Source organism: Myxocyprinus asiaticus, chromosome 12 (assembly GCF_019703515.2).
Source record: "Myxocyprinus asiaticus isolate MX2 ecotype Aquarium Trade chromosome 12, UBuf_Myxa_2, whole genome shotgun sequence".
In the NCBI taxonomy this organism is placed as follows: domain Eukaryota; kingdom Metazoa; phylum Chordata; class Actinopteri; order Cypriniformes; family Catostomidae; genus Myxocyprinus; species Myxocyprinus asiaticus.
This window is the reverse complement of record NC_059355.1, coordinates 46,976,439-46,999,621: the sequence shown is the minus strand read 5'-3', so window position 1 is coordinate 46,999,621 and position 23,183 is coordinate 46,976,439. Positions and strand designations below refer to the sequence as shown.

At 36.7% G+C, this 23,183-nt stretch overlaps 1 protein-coding gene across 3 annotated transcripts in view; it reads left to right on the top strand.

Moving 5' to 3' along the window:
- LOC127449483 (sodium-coupled neutral amino acid transporter 3-like) overlaps positions 1-23,183 on the top strand; it is a 48,203-nt gene that overhangs the window by 13,309 nt on the left and 11,711 nt on the right. For all 3 annotated transcript variants that reach the window (XM_051712948.1, XM_051712949.1, XM_051712947.1), the window contains 9 exons: positions 3,766-3,839; positions 5,236-5,328; positions 6,040-6,121; positions 18,095-18,177; positions 18,612-18,670; positions 18,775-18,945; positions 20,586-20,665; positions 20,747-20,847; positions 21,069-21,193. In XM_051712948.1, coding sequence (XP_051568908.1) covers positions 3,766-3,839; positions 5,236-5,328; positions 6,040-6,121; positions 18,095-18,177; positions 18,612-18,670; positions 18,775-18,945; positions 20,586-20,665; positions 20,747-20,847; positions 21,069-21,193 — 868 coding nt within the window. The remainder of the gene's footprint in view (positions 1-3,765; positions 3,840-5,235; positions 5,329-6,039; positions 6,122-18,094; positions 18,178-18,611; positions 18,671-18,774; positions 18,946-20,585; positions 20,666-20,746; positions 20,848-21,068; positions 21,194-23,183) is intronic.

Below are 23,183 nucleotides of genomic sequence, written 5' to 3'. Positions count from 1 at the left end.
TGCTATTACTTTCTTAAGTGATCTGATTTACGATCTTTGCTAAAACGGGTGAAAAAAAAACCCTTAGACTGAGACTGAAGGAGGGACTCGAGCCTGTCTAGAGACCATAATTTCATGGAGACATGGAGGATTATTTTGGGCCAATAAGCAACCACCTATCAACCCCCATAACACCCTAGCAACCAACAGCCCAAAACACCATAGCATCTGCATAGCAACACACTGGCAACTACTCACAACACCTTAGCAACTGCATAGGAACATGCTGGAAAGCACTCCAAACAGCATAGCAATGCCCTGTTAACCATCAACAACACCAAAGCAACTGCATAGCAACATTTAAAAAATACTAAGAACAGCTTAGTAACAGCATAGCAATGCCTTGGCAACCACCCACAACACCCGTGCAACTGCATAGCAACATGCTGAAAAAACACTCAGAACACCTTAGCAACAATGCCCTGGCAACAACCCACAACACATTAGAAACTGCATAGCAACATGCTGAAACAATCCCCACTCAGAACACCTTAGCAACAGCATAACAATGCCATTGTAAACACCACCAACACCCTAGCAACTGCATAACAATGCCATTGTAAACACCACCAACACCTGAGCAACAGCATAGCTACACCTGAGTAACCACAAACATCACTCAAGCAACTGCATAGAAACATGCTGAAAAAGGGTTCAAGGATTTATTATTTTCACATACATATTACATACATGTGATGTAATGTAGTGAAATGGTTTTTGTTTTTTTTTAACAAAAAAAACAAAAAATCCCTCAGAACACCTTAGCAACAATGCCCTGGCAACAACCCACAACACATTAGAAACTGCATAGCAACATGCTGAAAAAATCCCCACTCAGAACACCTTAGCAACAGCATAACAATGCCATTGTAAACACCACCAACACCCTAGCAACTGCATAACAATGCCATTGTAAACACCACCAACATCTTAGCAACAGCATAGCAACACCCTGGTAACCACCAACATCACCCTAGCAACTGCATATCAACATGCTGAAAAATACTCAGAACAGCTTAGCAACAGCATATAAACACCCTGGTAATCACTAACAACACCCTAGTAACTGCATGAGAGTATGCTGAAAAATACTAAGAACAGCTTAACAACAGCTTAACAACGTCCTGACAACCATCCACAACACCCTAGAAACTGAATAGCAACATGCTGAAAAACACTCAGAACGCCTTAGCAATAGCATAGCAATACCATGGTTACAACCAACAAAACCCTAGCAACTGCATGCCATGGCATTATGCTGAAAAACACAAAGAACAGCTTAACAACAGCAGAGCAAAGCACTGGCAACCACCCACAATGCCTTAGCAACAATATAGCAACACCTGGTAACCATAGACAATACCCTAGCAACTGCATAGCAACATGCAGAAAAAACACTCAGAAAACCCTAGCAACAGCATAGCAACACCATGGCTACCACCAACAACACCCCAGCAATTGCATGGTAACATGCTGAAAAACACTAAGAACACCTTAGCAACAGCATAGCAGCATCCTTGTAACCACCAACAACACCCTAGCAACTGAATGTCATGGCAGCATGCTGAAAAACACTCAGAACAGCTTAGCAACAGCATATCAAATCCATGGCAACCACCCACAAAATCCTAGCAACTGTATAGCAACATGCTGAAAAACACTCTGAACACCTTAGCAACAGCACAGCAAAGCTCTTGTTATGACCATCAACACCCAAGCAACTGCATAGCATCATGCTGAATACACTCAGAATACCTTAGCAACAGCATAGCAACGCCCGTCTTAACACCAACAACACCCTAGCAACTGCATAGTAACATGCTGAAAACACTCAGAAAACCTTAGCAACAGCATAGCAACACCCTTGTAACCACCAACAACATCCTAGCAACTGCATGCCATGGCAAAATGCTGAAAAACACTAAGAACACCTTAGCAACAGCATTGCAATGCCCTTGTAACCACCCACAACACCCTAGCAACTGCATAGCAACATGCTGAAAACACTCAGAACAGCATAGCAACACACTGGCAAGCACCCACAACACTCTAGCAACTGCATAGCAACATGCTGAAAAACACTCAAATCACCTGAGCAACAGCATAGCTAAGCCCTAGTATTGACCATCAACACCCTAGCAACTGCGTAGCATCATGCTGAAAAACACTAAGAACCGCTTAACAACAACATAGCAACACCTGGCAACCACCCACAACACCCTAGCAACTGCATAACAACACGCTGAAAACACTCAGAACAGCTTAGCAATAGCATAGCAACACACTGGCAACCACCCACATTGCCTAAGCAACAGCATATCAACACCTGGTAACCATCGACAACACCCTAGCAAATGCATAGTAACATGCTGAAAAACACTCAGAACAGCTTAACAACAGCATAGCAACACCCTGGCGTCACGTTTCGCACTGGGGAGCACCACTCACATTCAGTATTACTCAGAATTGTTTTTATTTTTTATATTGATATTAAACATTTAACCTGAACAATTAAAATGCATCTTCTGTTGCCTTCTTTTGTAAACAGATCTCATTAGGAAGTCATTTTAATTATGTTAAGCCTTTCTGACTTTCTGAAATTACAACTTTTCCTAAATGTTGCTTTTGGTCTTCAAATGAAGCATGCATTCTTGAAGAATGTTATTTACACATGATTATATTCATACTATTTTTATGCTTTACTTAAGGAGCATTTATTTACATTGTTTTTGTGGGTATTTAACCATATGGAGCAGTTAACCATTTGATGGTCAAATGAAAGCATCACAATACAAATTTAAAATGCTAATTTTGTTTGGCCATTTCAAATATAGCACTCTATTGAGGTTGCTTCATTCCTCAATACTCTCTTTGCATGCTGCATTATTGAGCAGCTAATAAAGTCAATAGTCCATCAGAACATAGTTGTTCTAGAGCTCGTCTCTTGCCCATTGTTAATTACTTGCCATTTACCACAAACTCATTATCCAAATGGACTTGCAAGACACTAAATTCAGTGATATTCCACCACCTGGGGTTAAGTGTCTTTCTCAAAGGCACCATAATGATATTGCAAGAAGGTTGTGTTGTTGGCAAAATGTCACCCATTGCCTTTGACTAAACAAGATAAATGTGATCCATAGTCCTTTTCTGGAGATTAATTGGTTGGTTTGTTTGGTCACGTGGCTTCATAGAATGTTTTAGTAGCAGGGCATACTATTTTAATTCATGGATAAATAGTGAATGGCTTTTGCCCAAGATTCATTCAAGAGGAGTCTTTGTTCAACAACATGAAATCCTCTGAAATAAAAGAACTTGATGTTGCAACTGCACAAAATCTAAACTGCTTGGCTTCTGTAGTAAGATTGTGACATATAATGGTTGTATGAATATTACAAGATCTTCATTTCAACAGGAGCTAATCACACACTTGATAATTCCACTCTTTACATTAGCAAAATGAAAAAGCATGTGATTGCAATTTAAAGATCAGATGTAGGCACCTTATTGTATGCAAGTAGTTTGAATAAGCTGTAATTGTCATAGTCTTCTTTTTGTTTGTTTCTCTTACATTCAGTAGTACCATGGTAGATGTCAAAGAACCATGGTATTGACATCCTATACCATCACTGTGCCATGCAACCACCACAATACTTTGTTATAAGGGTAGCAGGTCTGTGGAGATTGGGATTATGATTGTGATGGTTTTGTCTGGTCTTTCTTTAGGTTTCTCCTTACGGCTGTTGCTGGTCTTTCATGCTATTCTATTCATCTCCTGCTCAAGTCCTCTGGTGTTGTGGGTAAGCCATGCAATATTTTAGATAGATTCATCTACATATATATATCCGGCTGATCAGGCTGATTAATTGGACAATATTTATCCATTTTGAGATTATCGGTCTTGGTGACCGTTAGCTCTCTCTTGTGTCAGTTCCAAAAAAAATGGAGAACATGCATGTTTTTTTTTCTTTCGAATATTTATTTGGTGGATTATATTTGATTAATAATTACATTATTCAGTTATTTAAGTGAATGTTGAGTGCGAATATTGTAAATAAAATGCATGTTTATTTTAGTAGTGTTGTGTTTTTCACATGTACTGTTCTGCTCTCATGTAATTCTGTTATATCTAAGGCGGTCAATAGATTAAAATGCTTAATCACAATTAAGCTTGTTTTTATTACAGTTAACGTGTTAACACATTCAGTTCCTTTTTAAGGAAAGAAAACTAAATAATATGTGCAAGAGTTGTGTTTTTCAATACATTTGCACTTGTTGCTGAACATATGTGCTTAAAAAAAAGAAATATTTTCACTCGCCTAAGCTTTGTGTCATAATCTTAGATATGTACGGAATAATGTACAGTCAGTCAGATTTATTTTGCAATAACAACCGTCTGACTGTACATTATCCCACGAATTACATGGCTACTAACCAAATAAATAAACACATGGACATAAAAAATTGATTTGCGTTGAAATTATGTAATTATGTGAAAACAAAGAAATCGCTGAACAGCTGAGTTCTGTTGGTGTTTATTCTGTGAAAATGACCGTCTGACTTCTTATTATCCCGTTTTTTTTTTACAAGAGTACTTGCCAAATAAATAGTCATGAAATGATGATTTGAAATTATGCAATTATGTGAGAAGAAATCGTTGAACATCTGAAATCGACATTCTGTTGGTGTTTATTTTGTATTTAATGACCGTCTGACTGCTCATTATACAGCTTATTAAAATACTACTTGCCAAATACATTCATAAATGCACATGAAACATTGAAATTATTTTATTAGCTTACTTGTAAAGACCGCACAGTAATCCGAGAAGCAGGAAAGTTGGCTCGCAAATACCCGGATGGCCGGTCTAATACGTAAATGTGCAGTTGTTACTGAGAAATTTCATACCACTAGATGGCGCCATTGACCAATCAGAATTTAGTATTCCAGAGAGCCGTGTAATTAATTGATTTTAAACATTTGAATCTACTTACAATGTTACGGTCTTTTATCATAAGTTGAAACAATCATTTCCTTTCTGAGAGCATCATTCAGCTACTATTTTAGGATTTACCATGTTAAACTACAGTCACCACAGGCAAAGATAATCATTGCATGAGATAAGGTGTTTTGTGGAAACTTTGCTCCGGTGGTAATGTATGTCTCTCTTCATGCTGTAATGACATTGATTTCCAGGAATCAGATCATATGAGCAGCTGGGATACAGGGCCTTTGGAATGCCAGGGAAAATGGCGGCCGGAATAGCAATCTCTCTACAAAACATTGGAGGTGGGAAAACCTGTAGAGACAAAAACTTTACTATTGGCTCATAGCGAAACAGAGACACATTGTTTACAAATGGCTTACTTACAGTTGTCTCTGCATATAAAGATGAGATAGGAGTAATGATTTCAACTTCCAGAAAAAACAAAGAAATATGTGATATTCCCAAGGTTTTAAATATAGTTCCTCTTTTAACACCAGCTATATTCAATATACCATTGGGAGCTATCGTCTTTTATAAATTAAAAGTAACAAGCAAAATACATTGCATTTATGAATTCTTTTAAGACTTCAACACAAATCTGAATATGTCAAAATGTATAAATGTGTTCATACAAAACAAATTAAACGATGATGTTTCCCCCCCCCATTACAAGGCAACAACCAAAATGAATGCTAAATATGATAAACAGAAAGCAAAAACAATGGAACAAGGTCAAGGAGCAAAATTAGCATGAGATGGGAAAATAATGTAAAAGACTAAAAAGACTGCCCTGAAGTAGTAAATATTTTGACATAGAGAAACATGAAGCTTTCCTTCTTTCTTTTTTGTTTCCTACTTTAAACTGAAAAGTTTTCACAAAATCATAAAAAAATAAAGTAAAAGTCTGCATTGTTTCCATTTGCATGTCAGAATAAAACATGAAAACATGAAGATGCATTCTTTTGTTTGCATTACTTATAATTTACTTTTTTTATTTGTTGTTATTCCTATAGCCATGTCCAGTTATCTATACATCGTGAAGTCAGAGTTTCCTCTGGTGTTGCAGGCGTTTTTGAAAGCAGATACAGACTCTGGGTAAGTGCTTTCAAGTGTCATTGTAAAATACTGAAAATAAATTAGAAAATCTTAACTATACCTCGAAGTGCCTCGCCACGAAGTGAATTCACTCACGATTCCTTGGCGAACTCTGCATTGTTCTAGCTAGGTCATTATCAGCTGACAACCTCTTGTTGAGGGCAGAGATACCGTCTACCAGGGACAACATACAAAAATGTCAACCTGACTTCAAGGGGAGGTGTGCTGGCTGCGTTTACCCATGATTGGTCAGCTAATAAAAGAACACAAGCTGATTGGCTCATTCAAACTCTCCTTTCCTACCACACATCTGTCCTTCTGCACATGACAGCTGCTTTAAACAACATTATTGTCATGGCGACCACTTATTGTGCTGATGTCAGTAACACAACTCCATTCCTGCGGCTAAAAACAAACATTGGGCTGTAGCTTTATCATGTATAAACGCTGGTAATTTGAGAGTGTGGAAATTTTGCAAACAGACCCATGCCAGCAGGATTGTAAGAATCAAAAGAATGCATTGTGTATACATTGTATATACTTTAGGCATACTGTATACCAAGGACTTTTTAAACTTAGTAACAAGTGATGTTCTTCTAAAACATGAGGACTGTTTACAAAGTGATCATTTTAAGACAATTTTAATACTACTTACTGTTAACCATTTTGCTAGCTAGCTTTCTTTTTGAAAGGGGTTTTCTATTTAATGGTGCATTTGTGTTACAGTGCAGGACAAATGTGTGTGTCAAATCATGCTGCTTGTTGAGGATGAGGTGTGCTATTACTTTCTAAGTGATCAGAATTATGAGTTTGCCCTGCATGGTGGACGTCGACAAAACAAGGCAAAATTACACTATAGGCTAACAGATACTACTCAGATCACCATAGCAGCATCAAAGCAATGCCCTGGAATCATAGAGGTGAGTTTTGCATTTATATAGAAAATGTAAACATCTAGTTTATTTGTAGCTAATTTAATAGGATCAAGGCCATGTTTCCAAAGACTTTTCAATAATGACTCAATCAGTCAAAATTGCTCAAAATCTCAGGAAATTGGGAAAGAAGTTTAACAGTATGCATTAACTGAGAGCTTTTGTATAATTTCAGGAACAGGTGCAGGGTGACCCTTTTATGTGATGCTAACGTGTAAACACACATACTGTATAGTCGATTAGGTGGTGGCTTATATTTTTGTCATCTTTTTGTTTGGCAAGATATCTCATTGTCAAATCTCTTGATGGCATTATAATTTTAGAGAATAAATGTGATGGCAGATTTATGGCGCATTTCTCTCCTATGACATCATTCTTTTAAGAACACATAACATAGACATTTTTACCTGATACAGATTGATATTTAGACAAAACATTTTTTTTTTAGTAAATATGAATTATATCGTTATTTGATTCTATATTTAAACATTATTTAATGTTGCAGCTAATAAGCAATATGATGGCTCATGTTATAAATATATACTATTTTGCCTGTTTAGAGAATGTATAAAACATTATGGAACCAGTGTTATTATCGTTAACGAAAACAAAAACTAAATTAAAACATTTTCCTTAACTGAAATAAAAATAAAAACTGAAATGATTGGAAAAAAACTGAAACTAAACTAAAATACTTTTTTCATAACTCCAAAACTAACTAAAATAAAATAAAAATGACCTTTAATTAATTTTAGTTTTAGTTTTTTTTTATACAAAGTAGGATGAATTATGGATATGGGTGAATATTATTTCCTTCTTATATTTTAATACTTTCAAATCATAAATCATAACATTTACAAACAATAAGTCAACTTTTACTTCAGATTTGCCAAAAATTTCTGTCATTTTCTTTACCATTGTTTTACCGACTGGTGGTCATGAAATGAGCTCTGCCCATCGGCATTACTAGACCCTTTTTAGGAGGGCTTCAGCCCCCCTAAAAATTTGTGACTTTGCAGTCAACAAGTAAGCGTTTTAAACAGCTGCAGCCGCAACGCTGCACGTTTTTACACCTTACGGTACGTTTCCACTGGCGTCGAAGAAATCCGCTCACTGTCACTTGCATTGCTACAATGTTCCCGTGTGGTACAGCAAGTTTGTATTGTCTACGGATGTCTTCTCAATGGCAGACTGTACATACTACTCTTACTGCTTCTACCATATTGATCTATGGCAAAAATAGTAAGAGTAGTATGGTAGTATGCAGCTTCGAACTTGACCTGTGATGCTTTCAATACACGGTAAAAATAATAATTGTTTTCAGTACACAGTCAAAATAATCATCATATATGTGCACGATTACAGACAGAAAGATGCAAACTTTATTTCCACATGCCAAAAGTTTGTAAACCGTATTGATATATTTAAGTTTTTGTTTACCCAGCTACAGTATTGCCACAATTAATGTGTGCAATATTAATCTGAAGTCTGTTAAAAGTCAAAAATATGTGATTTAAGCACTCAATCCATCAGAAAGTCTATCATTATCGTCGGGTGTTGAGCTATCATGACAGACGACTCTGCTTTCATCTGCTTTCAGGCTGGCGCCTGCCATTTTTTTTGTTCCTCATTTGCATAAAGCAGAGGAATTTGAATTTTTCGACGCCCTTGACCACCCTCAACGCTTTGTCTGCACCGTTGTCATTCCCACAATGCACCTCGCGAGCGTGGCACTCAACTTCCATAGGAATGAATTGAAAATGCTCGCTCACCTTCGCTCAAAACGCGCCAGTGGTCACGTACCGTTTGAGAGGGGGAGGGGGAGTGCGAGGGTGTTTCCCACAGATATTTCAGATAATATAGAAACTGTTGTATTGATCAAGTGTATCTAGCTCTGATACAGCTCAAGCCTTCATTGCTAGTTCGAAAACGTCACTTTAGGACTAGCAACGGAGGATGCGCTGCTTTTCGGCACTGGAGTAACAAGGTTGTGTGTGTATGTATATGTGTGTGTGTGTGTGTGTGTGTGTGTGTGTGTAAGTGCTGGTGAGATGAGGAGCGCGAGGGCGCTTTTCAACCGAAATTGAAATAAATGTAGGATATTATAGATATTGTTTGAGGTTCTTTTTTTTTCTCCCCAATTTGGAATGCCCAATTCCCAATGCGCTCTAAGTCCTTGTAGTGGCGTAGTGACTCACCTCAATCGGGGTGGCGGAGGACGAATCTCAGTTGCCTCCGCGTCTGAGACTGTCAATCTGCGCATCTTATCACTTACCTTGGAGACATAGCGCGTGTGGAGGCTTCACACTATTCTCCTCGGCATCCACGCACAACTCACCACGCGCCCCACCGAGAGCGAGAACCACATTATAGCGACCACGAGGAGGTTACCCCATTTGACTCTACCCTTCCTATCAACCGGGCCAATTTGGTTGCTTAGGAGACCTGGCTGGAGTCACTCAGCACACCCTGGATTCGAACTCGCGACTCCAGGTGTGGTAGGATATTGTTTGACGTTCTTAACTGATTTTCTTTAACCGATGTCTTGGTTTATATGGATATTTTGCTGTGGTAGCAGGTACAGTGTGTGTGTGAGACGAGAGCGAGGAACTGGAACTACTTCATAGCCCTGCGTTTACTTGAAAAATAATTGCACACCTTAGAATGTCCGTCAACCAATCAGAATCAAGCATTCAACAGACCCTTGGTATAAGGGCTTATAAACTATCACACAACCACAGGATGTATAGCCGAATAATATGCTAATGTCAGATACTTTTCTAAAGTCAGCATTTATAGTAAAAGATTACCTGCAAGTATTCACTTGTTGCTGTGTGTTGTTATTGAAGAGACGATAATAAAATCTGCTTCTTACTTTACCAAGAGCGTGACGATGCAGTTTTTTAATGTCTCCATGTAAACCTCCATTCATATTTATCTGATGTTACCTTTATTTATTCATTTTAAAAGGCGATCAGCACCTGATGTCTCATTCATTCTGCCTGTGCAACAGTGTGTGATAAAATGATGGCAAAATGCGATAAAAGGTCAAACTGTTTGCGCTACAAACCAATGTGTTTATGAAAATAATGATTAATGATAATAATATGATGACATAAATTGCCAGACTGCAAAATAAAGCAACATAATGTAGTATTTTTGTGTCGCTAAAATAGCTGGAGGTGGCTTATTCCGGAAGAGGTCCACATTCAAGGAGGATAATGGCGGCGCCCTAGTCACGTTGAAAAATAAGGTGGATATAAATCTGTTTTATTCTACATGGGGCATGGGTGCCCTCATTGGGGCTTCCATTTTAAAATCACATGACCAGCTGAATACTACTCACTTAATCTCAGTAACCGTCTTGTTATTGGACACTTGGATTAAATGAATCATGGCTGATTGTGAATAGAGAATTTCTACAATGGCATCTGTAACTGAAAACTATTGATTTTGAATGATGCTCCTTCCACTCCAATAGGTGTTACTGTAAGTCCAGGATGACACAATCAAAAGTTACTGAGTGCACCTTTGATGACTCAGAATACATAAAAGACGTTCATTTGTTGCCACCTACTGGCGTAAAAGTGTGATTTACAAAAATGGTTATCTGAATGAATAAGTGAACAAATCTGAACTAATATTTTATATATATATATATATATATATATATATATATATATATATATATATAAATATCTTATACTGTATACTGTGTATGTTTGTGTATACAGGTGCATCTCAATAAATTAGAATGTCATGGAAAAGTTCATTTATTTCAGTAATTCAACTCAAATTGTGAAACTTGTGTATTAAATAAATTCAATGCACACAGACTGAAGTAGTTTAAGTCTTTGGTTCTTTTAATTGTGATGATTTTGGCTCACATTTAACAAAAACCCACCAATTCACTATCTCAAAAAATTAGAATATGGTGACATGCCAATCAGCTAATCAACTCAAAACACCTGCAAAGGTTTCCTGAGCCTTCAAAATGGTCTCTCAGTTTGATTCACTAGGCTACACAATCATGGGGAAGACTGCTGATCTGACAGTTGTCCAGAAGACAATCATTGACACCCTTCACAAGGAGGGTAAGCCACAAACATTCATTGCCAAAGAAGCTGGCTGTTCACAGAGTGCTGTATCCAAGCATGTTAACAGAAAGTTGAGTGGAAGGAAAAAGTGTGGAAGAAAAAGATGCACAACCAACCGAGAGAACCGCAGCCTTATGATTGTCAAGCAAAATCGATTCAAGAATTTGGGTGAACTTCACAAGGAATGGACTGAGGCTGGGGTCAAGGCATCAAGAGCCACCACACACAGACATGTCAAGGAATTTGGCTACAGTTGTCGTATTCCTCTTGTTAAGCCACTCCTGAACCACAGACAACATCAGAGGCGTCTTACCTGGGCTAAGGAGAAGAAGAACTGGACTGTTGCCTAGTGTTCCAAAGTCCTCTTTTCAGATGAGAGCAAGTTTTGTATTTCATTTGGAAACCAAGGTCCTAGAGTCTGGAGGAAGGGTGGAGAAGCTCATAGCCCAAGTTGGTTGAAGTCCAGTGTTAAGTTTCCACAGTCTGTTATGATTTGGGGTGCAATGTCATCTGCTGGCGTTGGTCCATTGTGTTTTTTGAAAACCAAAGTCACTGCACCCGTTTACCAAGAAATTTTGGAGCACTTCAGGCTTCCTTCTGCTGACCAGCTTTTTAAAGATGCTGATTTCATTTTCCAGCAGGATTTGGCACCTGCCCACATTGCCAAAAGCACCAAAAGTTGGTTAAATGACCATGGTGTTGGTGTGCTTGACTGGCCAGCAAACTCACCAGACCTGAACCCCATAGAGAATCTATGGGGTATTGTCAAGAGGAAAATGAGAAACAAGAGACCAAAAAATGCAGATGAGCTGAAGGCCACTGTCAAAGAAACCTGGGCTTCCATACCACCTCAGCAGTGCCACAAACTGATCACCTCCATGCCACGCCGAACTGAGGCAGTAATTAAAGTAAAAGGAGCCCCTACCAAGTATTGAGTACATATACAGTAAATGAACATACTTTCCAGAAGGCCAACAATTCACTAAAAATGTTTTTTTTTATTGGTCTTATGATGTATTCTAATTTTTTGAGATAGTGAATTGGTGGGTTTTTGTTAAATGTGAGCCAGAATCATCACAATTAAAAGAACCAAAGACTTAAACTACTTCAGTCTGTGTGCATTGAATTTATTTAATACACGAGTTTCACAATTTGAGTTGAATTACTGAAATAAATGAACTTTTCCACAACATTCTAATTTATTGAGATGCACCTGTATGTATATATCTGTACACTGTTTATATATGTACACTGTTTATATATATATATATATATATCAAACGCAATTAAAACCACTGACCGGTGAAGTGAATAAGATTTATTATCTCGTTACAATGGCACCTGTCAAGGGGTGGGACATATTAGGCAGCAAGTGAATAGTCAGTCCTTGAATTTCATGTGTTGGAAGCAGAAAAAATGGGCAAGTGGATCTGAGTGACTTTCACAAGGGCCAAATTGTGATGGTTAGACAACTGAGTCAGAGCATCTCCAAAGCGGCAGGTCTTGTGGGGTGTTCCCAGTATGCAGTGATTAGTACCTACCAAAAGTGGTCCAAGGAAGGATAACCGGTGAATCGGCGACAGGGTCATGGGCGCCCAAGGCTCATTGATGTGTGTGGGGAGCGAAGGCAAGCCTGTCTGGTCCGATCCCACTGAAGACCTACTGTAGCGCAAATTTTTGAAATTGGGTTTGGGGCTGCGCAGCCGCAGACCGGTCAGAGTGCCCATGCTGACCCCTGTCCACCACCAAAAGTGCCTACAATGGGCACGTGAGCATCAGAACTGGACCATGGAGCAATGAAAGAATGTGGCCTGGTCTGATGAATCCCGTTTTCTTTTAGATCATGTGGACGGCCAGGTGCATGTGTGTTGTTTACCTGTGGAAGAGATGGCAGCAGGATGCACTATGGGAAGAAGGCAGGCCGACGGAGGCAGTGTGATGCTCTGGGCAATGTTCTGCTGGGAAACCTTGGGTCCTGGCATTCATGTAGATGTTACTTTGACATGTACCACCTACCTAAAGATTGTTGCAGACCACGTACACCCCTTCATGGCAACAGTATTCCCTAATGGCAGTGGCCTCTTTCAGCAGGATAATGCACCCTGCCGCACTGCAAAAATAGTTCAGGAATGGTTTGAGGAACATGACAAAGAGTTCAAGGTGTTGACTTGGCCTCCAAATTCTCCAGATCTCAATCCGATTGAGCATCTATGGGATGTGCTGGACCAACAAGTCCAATCTATGGAGGCCCCACCTCGAAACTTACAGGACTTAAAGGATCTGCTGCTAACATCTTGGTGCCAGATACCACAGGACACCTTCAGAGGTCTTGTGGAGTCCTCGCCTCGACGGGTCAGAGCTGTTTTGGCGGCACGAGGGGGACCTACACGATATTAGGCAGGTGGTTTTAATGTTGTAGCTGATCGGTACATATATATATATATATATATATATATAAAATACCTTTATTTTACCAGGGTTATTCTTTTGAAATTAAAATCTCTTTTTGGAGTGATTTTATCTTCTGAATAAATTCAAAACACTCGAATCATGAGTTAATGACATACAGAGAAACATCATCAGGAGTTAATTCACTCCATTAAAGATCAACCAAGCTATATGTGATATTTATTGTAATAATAGTTTTTTTGTGGTGTTTGGTATAAGTTTAATCTACTGTAGTTGAAAAATGATTGATTTTCTATAATAAACACATTTTTATAATTTGTTAATAAATATAAAAGGAGGGGGCCTGGGTAGCTCAGTGGTAAAGACGCTGGCGATCACCCCTGGAGTTCGCCAGTTCGAATCCCAGGGCATGCTGAGTGACTCCCGCCAGGTCTCCTAAGCAACCAAATTGGCCTGGTTGCTAGGGAGGGTAGAGTCACATGGGGTAACCTCCTCGTGATCACCATAATGTGGTTCGTTCTCAGTTTGGCACGTGGTGAGTTGAACGTGGTTGCCACAGTGGATGGCATGAAACCTCCACACACACTATGTCTCCATGGCAACACACTCAACAAGCCACATGATAAGATGCACAGGTTGACATTCTCAGATGCAGAGGCAACTGGGATTCATCCTCTGCCACCCAGACTGAGGTGAATCACTACGCCACCACAAGGACTTAAAAAGCATATTGGGAATTGGGCATTCCAAATTGGGAGAAAAAGGGGAGAAATCCAAAAAATAAATAAATAAATGTAAAAGGAAAAAAAAATTGTATTTGAATGGTTCTTTAAAATGGTTTCAGTTTTTTTTAATAACTTTAAAAGTGTGTTTATTATAGAAAATGACAAAATTCAGAATGAATATTACCCAGCTATCTTGAATGATGTAAACAGTAAAAAACAAAACAAAGATTGAAATCCTAGAATCACCCCTGGCTCTGCCACATGTTCTGATGTAAAATGATCAATTTAAAACCTCAAAAAGTTAATTGTTTACTTTTTCAAAGATTAGTTTAGTAATGATGTTTAACCATGTAAGGAAATACTGTACATATGGATACAAAAGGGGTCAAGCTTAACTGTCCCATTTTACCCATCTACCCATATATTATCAAATTTGAAACATTTACAATCCACCTTAATTAAACAGGAAAATGCCACCAGATAGAGGTAAAACAAGACTGTCCTGAGAAATTTAAAGATGTTAAACATTTTGATAAGAGTAAATGCATTAGCTTTTGCAGCCATAAAATGCTAAAACTAAAATAAAAATGAACTAAACTGAAACTGAAAAAACTAAAACTAAACTAAAACTAACAGACAAAGTGTGAAAACTAACAAAAACTAAACTAAATTGATATGACAAATTGAATATAAAAGAAAAATTAAATAAAAAATCCAAAACTATTAGATCCCTGTATGGAACGTATAAAAGATGGATAGCTATTTCTATTTTAATTCGTAAAAAAATCGAAATCTTATATTGTACTCTTCCAGTATCGGCTGATCAGTTCTGATAAGTGATTATTAAAATTGTATCTGACATTGACATGCATTCCATGTCACTAGATATCATGTATCCACAATATACATGTATACTATAAATATGCATATATACCAAAATTTATATTTGTTAAATGGCTTTTTGGAACACCTGATTCTGATTGGTCATTTGCACCATCCAGCAGTCTGGTATTTCTGACTATAAAACGGATAGTTTTGATCCTGGTCCTGATTGGTCAATAGCCGTGCTTTTTTCATGATAATGAATATTACCCCTAACCTCCTCACAGAAACTAATATTTGTATCACTCTGCGTCAAGGTCCCGATCACCCTGTTGGGAATTTTATTTTTTAAATTTTTTTGCGATTAAAAACCAGCTGACTGTACATTATCCCTTACTTATTACATAGCTCTCTGGAATACTCAATTCTGATTGGTCAATTGCGCCATCTAGCTGTCTGATATTTCTGAGTAACAACCGCACATCCACATATCAGACCGCTCATCCGGGTATTGCGAGCCATCTTTTCTGCTTCTTGGATCACTGTGCGTTCTCTTCAAGTAAGCTTATAAAATAATTTCAACTCAAATCAATGTTTCATGTGCATTTATTTATTTATTTGGCAAGTAGTCTTTTAATGAGCTGGATAATGAACAGTCAGACGGTCGTTAATTACAAAATAAACAACAGAACCAACAAAACTCCTGTTTAGCGATTTATTTCTTTTCACATAATTACATAATTTCAACGCAAATCAATATTTTATTTTATGTGTTTATTTATTTGGTTAGTTGCCAAGTAATAAGCGGGATAATGTGCAGTCAGCCAGATGTTATCTCAAAATAAACCACTTTAGGCTGACTGTACATTATCCCTTACATATCTTACAAATTGTGTGTGTATATATATATATATATATATATATATATATATATATATATATATATATATATATATATATACATATACATTTCTAATGATTATATAACAGATACTACATAAATCTCACCATTCACAATTGTTAGTTTTCTCCATTTTGCATGTTGCTACGCAAAATTGCCATTTCAATTCATATGTTTACATCTACACATACTTGGGAAAGTAACCGTCTCTATTTCAGTGCCATCTTATGATAGATGTCTTGTATAATGTATGAATGATGTGTCGTTCCCACGTATAGCTGTCTAGATATAGCATGAGAGGGTATAGGCACGCCAACCTCGCCTTGCCAGTGTTTGGATACCGGGGACAAGAGGAGGGGTACTGAGAGGGTCTGAAAATAGAGAACGCTCAAACAAGGCCAGGTCCTTACACTTTGTGACTTCATTCGTCTGACAGCGTGTTTGCACAGTGTGGCGGTGACTTAAGGCCAGAAGAGGGAACCGTGCCATGTTGCAGTCTGCTTCGGGCTATATTACATGCTGTGTTTTACCACTGGCCACAGGAAACATGGCATTTCATCCCATAAATCAAGAGAAATTGCAGAAGTCAGACACAGTCTGGTATCGGATGGAGTGAGACAGTTAGATTCCAGAATAGTGTGAATGTTTCCACAGACGGAGAACTAAAGATGCATAAAAGTGGCCTGTCGGATAGACAGAGCGACAAGGAGACAAGAAAAAGACACTGGCTTTAAAACAGTCATACCATACTGTAACACCAAGTGGGCAGCTGTGGCTCAGGTGGTAGAGTGGGTTGTCCACTAATTGCAGGGTTAGCTGTTCAATTCCTGGCCCACATGACTCCACATGCTGAAGTGTCCTTGCGCAAGACACTGAACCCCACGTTGCTCCCAATGGCAGGCTAGTGCCTTGTATAGCAGCTCTGCTGTCACTGGTGTGTGTGTGTGTGTGTGTGTGTGTTTGTGTGTGAATGAGACACAGTGTAAAGCACTTTGTAAAACTGCTAAGGTAAAAAGGTGCTATATATATGTGCAGACCATTTACCATACTGTAAAAGAGTATATTCCTGGGCCCGGTTGCAACAAAGCCCTTATAAGGGATAGTTCACCCAAAAATAAAAATTCTCTCATCATTTACTCACCCTCATGCGATCCCAGATGTGTATGACTTTCTTTCTTCTGCTGAACATAAACTAATATTTTTAGAAGAATATCTCAGCTCTGTAGGTCCATTCAATGCATGGCGAATGGGTACCAGAACTTTGAATGTCCAAAAAGCACATAAAGGCAGCATAAAAGTAATCCATGTGACTCCAGTGGTTAAATCTGTGTCTTCTGAAGCGATATGAAAGGTGTGGATGAGAAACAGGTCTTTATTTAAGTCCTTCTTTTACTATAAATCTCCACTTTCACTTTCACATCTTCTTCTTTTGTTTTTTGCGATTCACATTCTTCATGCATATTGCCACCTACTGGGCAGGGTGGAGAATTTATAGAAATAAGGACTTAAATATTGATCTGTTTCACACCCACACATCATATTGCTTCAGAAGACATGAATTTAACCACTGGAGTCTTAATAATTACTTTTATGCTGCCTTTATGTGCTTTTTGGAGCTTCAAAATTCTGGCCACCATTCACTTGCATTGTATGGACCTACAGAGCTGAGATATTGTTCTAAAAATCTTTGTGTGTGTTTAACAGAAGAAAGAAAGTCATACAAATCTGGGATGGCATGAGGGTGAGTAAATGATGAGAGAATATTCATTTTTGTCTGAGCTAACCATTTAACTGAAGAAAATCCGGTAACACTTTACAGTAAGGTTATATTTGTTAACTTTAGTTAACTACATTTGTTAGCACGAACTAACTATGAACAATACTTTTACTGATCACTTATTATTCTTGGTTAATGTTAATTTCATCATATACTAGTACATTTTAACATTAAAAGTTGTATATGTTACAATACTGACACAGACTTTTACAGTAAAAATCTGGATAAAGTATTTTATTGTGAAAAATGACTGTTGAATCTTCACATTTAGAACATCTTTTAATATGTCCCTCTCTCTGTGTCTCTCTAGGGAGTGGTATCTCAATGGCAACTACTTGGTGGTTCTTGTCTCTCTCTGTATAATCCTACCCTTGGCTCTGATGAAACAGCTTGGTGAGTATATAGTTTCTTCACTCTGTTTCTTCACCTCTAGCCTACTTTTTTGTTGGCCCCTCTAGTTTATATTTGACCCAGTTAAACAGATTACTCATATTACAGAACATCAGTTCAACCATCTTAATAACACATTCTGTTCTCATGTGACGTAATGACATTAAACTGATAAATAACAGCAAAAGTAACAGCAAAAATATTCTAACCTGCCACGTGAAGGTCTTTCTTGTTGTTTTGGTGCAGTTTTTAGGAATTTAATCAAGTTGACCTTACAAGTATTTTTGTTTCGTGAGTGGATTTAGTAGAGGTTAAGTGAGATGAGTGATAACACGCTCGTCTTTTCTAAGTACACATGTTTACAGCTGATATGCACCCTTGTGTGCATGAATATCAAATTCAAATGACTCGATTTTTCACATTTTCAAATTATTCAGGTTACCTTGGTTACACTAGTGGTTTTTCACTCAGCTGCATGGTGTTCTTCCTCAGTGCAGTAAGTATTTGGCATCATCATGATCGTCATTGTCATTGTATTGAGTACAGATATTATTAAAAAATACATTATTGATAAGAATATATATACTTCTTAATTCTTAGGTCATCTATAAGAAGTTCCAGATTCCGTGCCCGTTTGAGGAGTTCTCACACAATAGCACGCTGGCACACGCACATTCAAATGTTACAGTCAACCATGCACACAGTTACCATAACGAACACGCGATGGACGACTCGCACTGTCGCCCTCAGATGTTCACTGTAAACTCACAGGTATTGTACTGTACAAGACAAATAAGCAGATTATTTGCTAAATAAAGAATTAAAAGCATTATATCATGAGGAATAACATTTTCCTTGATATTTTAAGATAAAAGCGTTCATTGTTATATGAACACACTTTAACTGTTTAAACTCAAGTGAAAAAAGTGAATTTATTGAAATTAAGGGCCAATGGGATAAGAAAAATAAACTGAATTAAACCGTGTTCTTTAAAAACATGTCTTTTTATTTTACAAAATGTTGTAATTTTTGGACATTTTTGTTTTAAGGATGTCTAGATATTTTTATTGGAAAAAAAATACTGATAAGAAAGTGATTTTTGTGGAATGCAGGGCTCTGAGAGAGGGTAAAAAAATATAAACTGTTGGTGCAAAAATATGAACTAACCTTATTAATATATATTATTTTATATTATATATTATTATTATAAACATTATAATTAAGTTGAAATCAGAGAAAAAGTAATATTGACTAATGCAAATGTCATTTAAAAATAATAATAAAAAGTATGATATGAATCCTGTTGAATATTGAATTATTATACAAATGGCTGTTTTTATTTTATTTATAAAAAACTTTATTAATAATTATTAATAATAATTAAATATTTATATAATAATTAATAATTATTAATAACTATTGGTGTAAAAATCTTAACTAACATTATAAGTTGAATTCAGGACAAAATGAATATTTAAATAATTACGTTAAATTATGTTAAATAATACAATTATTAATTCAAATTATGAATAAAAAAGTATGTTGTATTCCCTGTTGAATAACTATGCAAAACGTGTTATTTGATCAAAACATGTTAATTATTCATAATTAATATTCATTTATATTTATAATTTGTATTTTTATAACAATTAATTGATCATTTTTAATAACTTTGGTGCAAAAATCTTAACTAACATTATAAGTTGAATTTAGGACTACATGAATATTAAATAATAAAATTATTAATGAAAATTAATTGTAAAAAGCATTTTGTGACCGTTGAATATTGAATTATTATGCAAAACAGTTATTTAAATTTGTTTTTATGAAAATCATTATTAATAATTAATGTTTATTTATATTTATAATTTTTATTTATTTATAACATAATTAATTAACTTAAATATTAACTATTGATGCAAAATCCTAACTAACAATATAAGTTGAAATCAAGGAAAAATATTAATTAATAAAATATTAAATAATAAAATGATTCGTTAAAATGAATAATAAAAGGAATGATATGACCCGTTGAATACTGAATTACACAAAACATAAAATTTTTATTTTATTCATAAATGATTTTTTACATTTACTTTGTGGTACGTAAATACTTTCCATGTTGACCTTTAACAAAAGGCCTCAAAAGCTAGCATTCCTTGTGTTTTTACCTTAATAATAAAAAAATTATATCACAATACAGAAAACAAGAAAGGTTTGGTAAAAACAGAGCAATATGATATTTATAAAAGTGAAAAGCAATTGCTATTTTTACGTTTTAACACTACCTGTTTTTCTGTGTCATTCGTTAATGACGTGGGCCCATAGAAAGTTCATGGACAGTTAGTCCGTTTTAAGACAATGAATAACATGAACAAAGCAAGTAAAATCATGTTATTGTTGTTCTACAGACTGCATATACAATCCCCATACTGGCCTTCGCTTTTGTGTGCCACCCTGAAGTTCTGCCCATCTACACGGAGCTTCGCAAGTGAGTCAGCTGGATTAAAGTAGCAACATAACCGTATGCTGTGTTTTGTAAAACATCTCACACCTTCCTCTCTCCCTGCAGTCCTACTCAGAGAAAAATGCAGCATGTTTCCAATGTCTCCATTCTGATCATGTTCACCATGTACTTCCTTGCAGCCCTCTTTGGCTACCTCACATTTTACAGTAAGTTCAAAGGCAACATTTGCCCATAACTAGCCTTTTGCTGATGTAGCACGAATATGCCTGTGGGGCTGAACACACAAGACTCAAATAGCGTCTTATCTCCACTAATGATAGACTTGTAACTGTTCCAAAATCCAGCATTGACAATGTATAATAAAACATTTTGGAAGTTTTTTTTAAATATTTTATTAGTTAGATTAAAATTCCTTTATTTTACACAGCTAACGTTGAGCCGGAGCTTCTGCACACATACAGCAGGATCGACCCCTACGACATTCTGATCCTGTGTGTGCGATTGGCTGTACTCACTGCTGTCACGCTGACTGTACCCATCGTTCTGTTCCCAGTAAGTTTTATGAGATCAAAATGTTTGTATGAAACATAAGAAGGGTGTTGAAAAGAGCAGGCAGGTTTGGCTCTCCATACAGAATGTAATGTCCCTTTCTGTTCAACCCCGTTATGCTGTGACAGTTCCTTCCTTTTAAATAATGATTTGATCTTTCAGACATCATATTAAAGGGAGTAACATAACATTATTTGACCTCATGATTCAAAGCCTTTAACGATATTTAATTATAGTTACTCTCTGGCCTTGTCAAGTTGAATAACCAAAAAAGGTTACAACCCAAAAAATCATAGTAATCAATTTTTTTTACAGAAAAACAGTTGGTCTTGAGACAAAGCACACAAATATTGACTTTAAATAATGTGGTGTGGTGCGCTGATATTTGCTAGTTTAGGCCATTATTAAACATTTTTGCATCTTCAACCCCGGAACATTTTGAACATAACAGTGTTGCTACAAAACATGAAATTTCATGGTTTATTATAATTGTTAAAAAAAAATTTTATTACAAGGCACTCAAAAACTGTCTGATATTACCAGATTTTACTCAGTTATCTATTAAAGTTACAAATATATACAATTCAAACTTATGTTGACAGGGTTGAAATAATGTAGTGCTATACGGTTAGGGGTAGGGTTAGTAATGATGAATAACTATTGGTAATTTTAAGGATGTAACCACATATAATATCTATATAACATATAGCATAAGAGATGTTTCAAATTGTAGACAGATTTGGCATTCTGGTCAGAAAGTAAGGTCCAACACTTTCTGTTCAACCCCATTGTGCTGTGACAGTTGCCCTCTTTTAAATAAAGGTTTGCTCTTTCTGACATCATATTTTTTACCTCATCATTCAAGCAGAAGTAAGTCTTTAAGAAGTTTTAATTATGTTTAAACTTTGGCCTTGTCAAACTCAGCAATTCAACTCTGTTATGGGAAGAATCATAGTGATCATTTTTCTTTACAGAAAAAAGTTATTCTTGGCACAAAGCACAAGAATATTGACTGTAAATGTAGTGTTGTGTACTCTCAGCGAAGTCCATTATGCAACATTTTTGCACTGATCTTCAACCCTGTAACATTAAGCATTTTGAATGTAACAGGGCTGCCACATGTTTTAAATGCAAATATGATTTTTTTCATTTATGATGTGTGATTTATTACAAGACACACAGAAGCTGACTGATATTACTAGAATTTTCTCAGTTATCTATTACAGTGACAGGGTTGAAATAATGTAGTGCTTTACGGTTGGGGTAAGGTTAGTAATGATGAATAACTATTGGTACTTTTTAAGGATGTAACCACCTTTTATATATAACATATAGCATAACAGATGTTTAAGAGAATGTAAGATCCCACACTTTCTGTTCAACCCTGCTATGCTGTGACAGTTCCCCCTGTTAAATAATGGTTTGATCTTTCTGATATCATTTTAAAAAGAGTGACACGTTTTTTTTGACCTCATCATTCAAGCAAAAATAAGTATTTAACAATATTTAATTATGGTTACACTTTGGCCTTGTCAAGCTCAGTAATTCAACTCTGTTATGGGGGGGATATATCTTTGCTAGCAAAGGCCATTATACAACATTTTTGCACTGATCTTCAACCCTGTAACATTCAACATTTTGAATGTAACAAGGTTGCCACAAAACGTCTTGGTTACTGTTGTAACCTCTGTTCCCTGATGGAGGGAACGAGAAGTTGTGTCGATGTAGTGACACTAGGGTCACCCTTGGGAGCCCGAAACACCTCAGATCTTTGAGAAAATGCCAATGAGAATTGGCGAGTGGAATTTGCATGCCACTCCCCTGGACATAGGGGTATAAAAGGAGCTGGCTCACAACCACTCATTCAGGTTTTGTGCTGAGGAGCATAGTTCCCCACATCCCTGGCGGGGGGGGGATGTATCTAGTATGGGAGCAGGCCGCGCCAGCCACTGCCTTTTCTCTCTATGTTTTCTCTCCACAGAATATTCAGTTA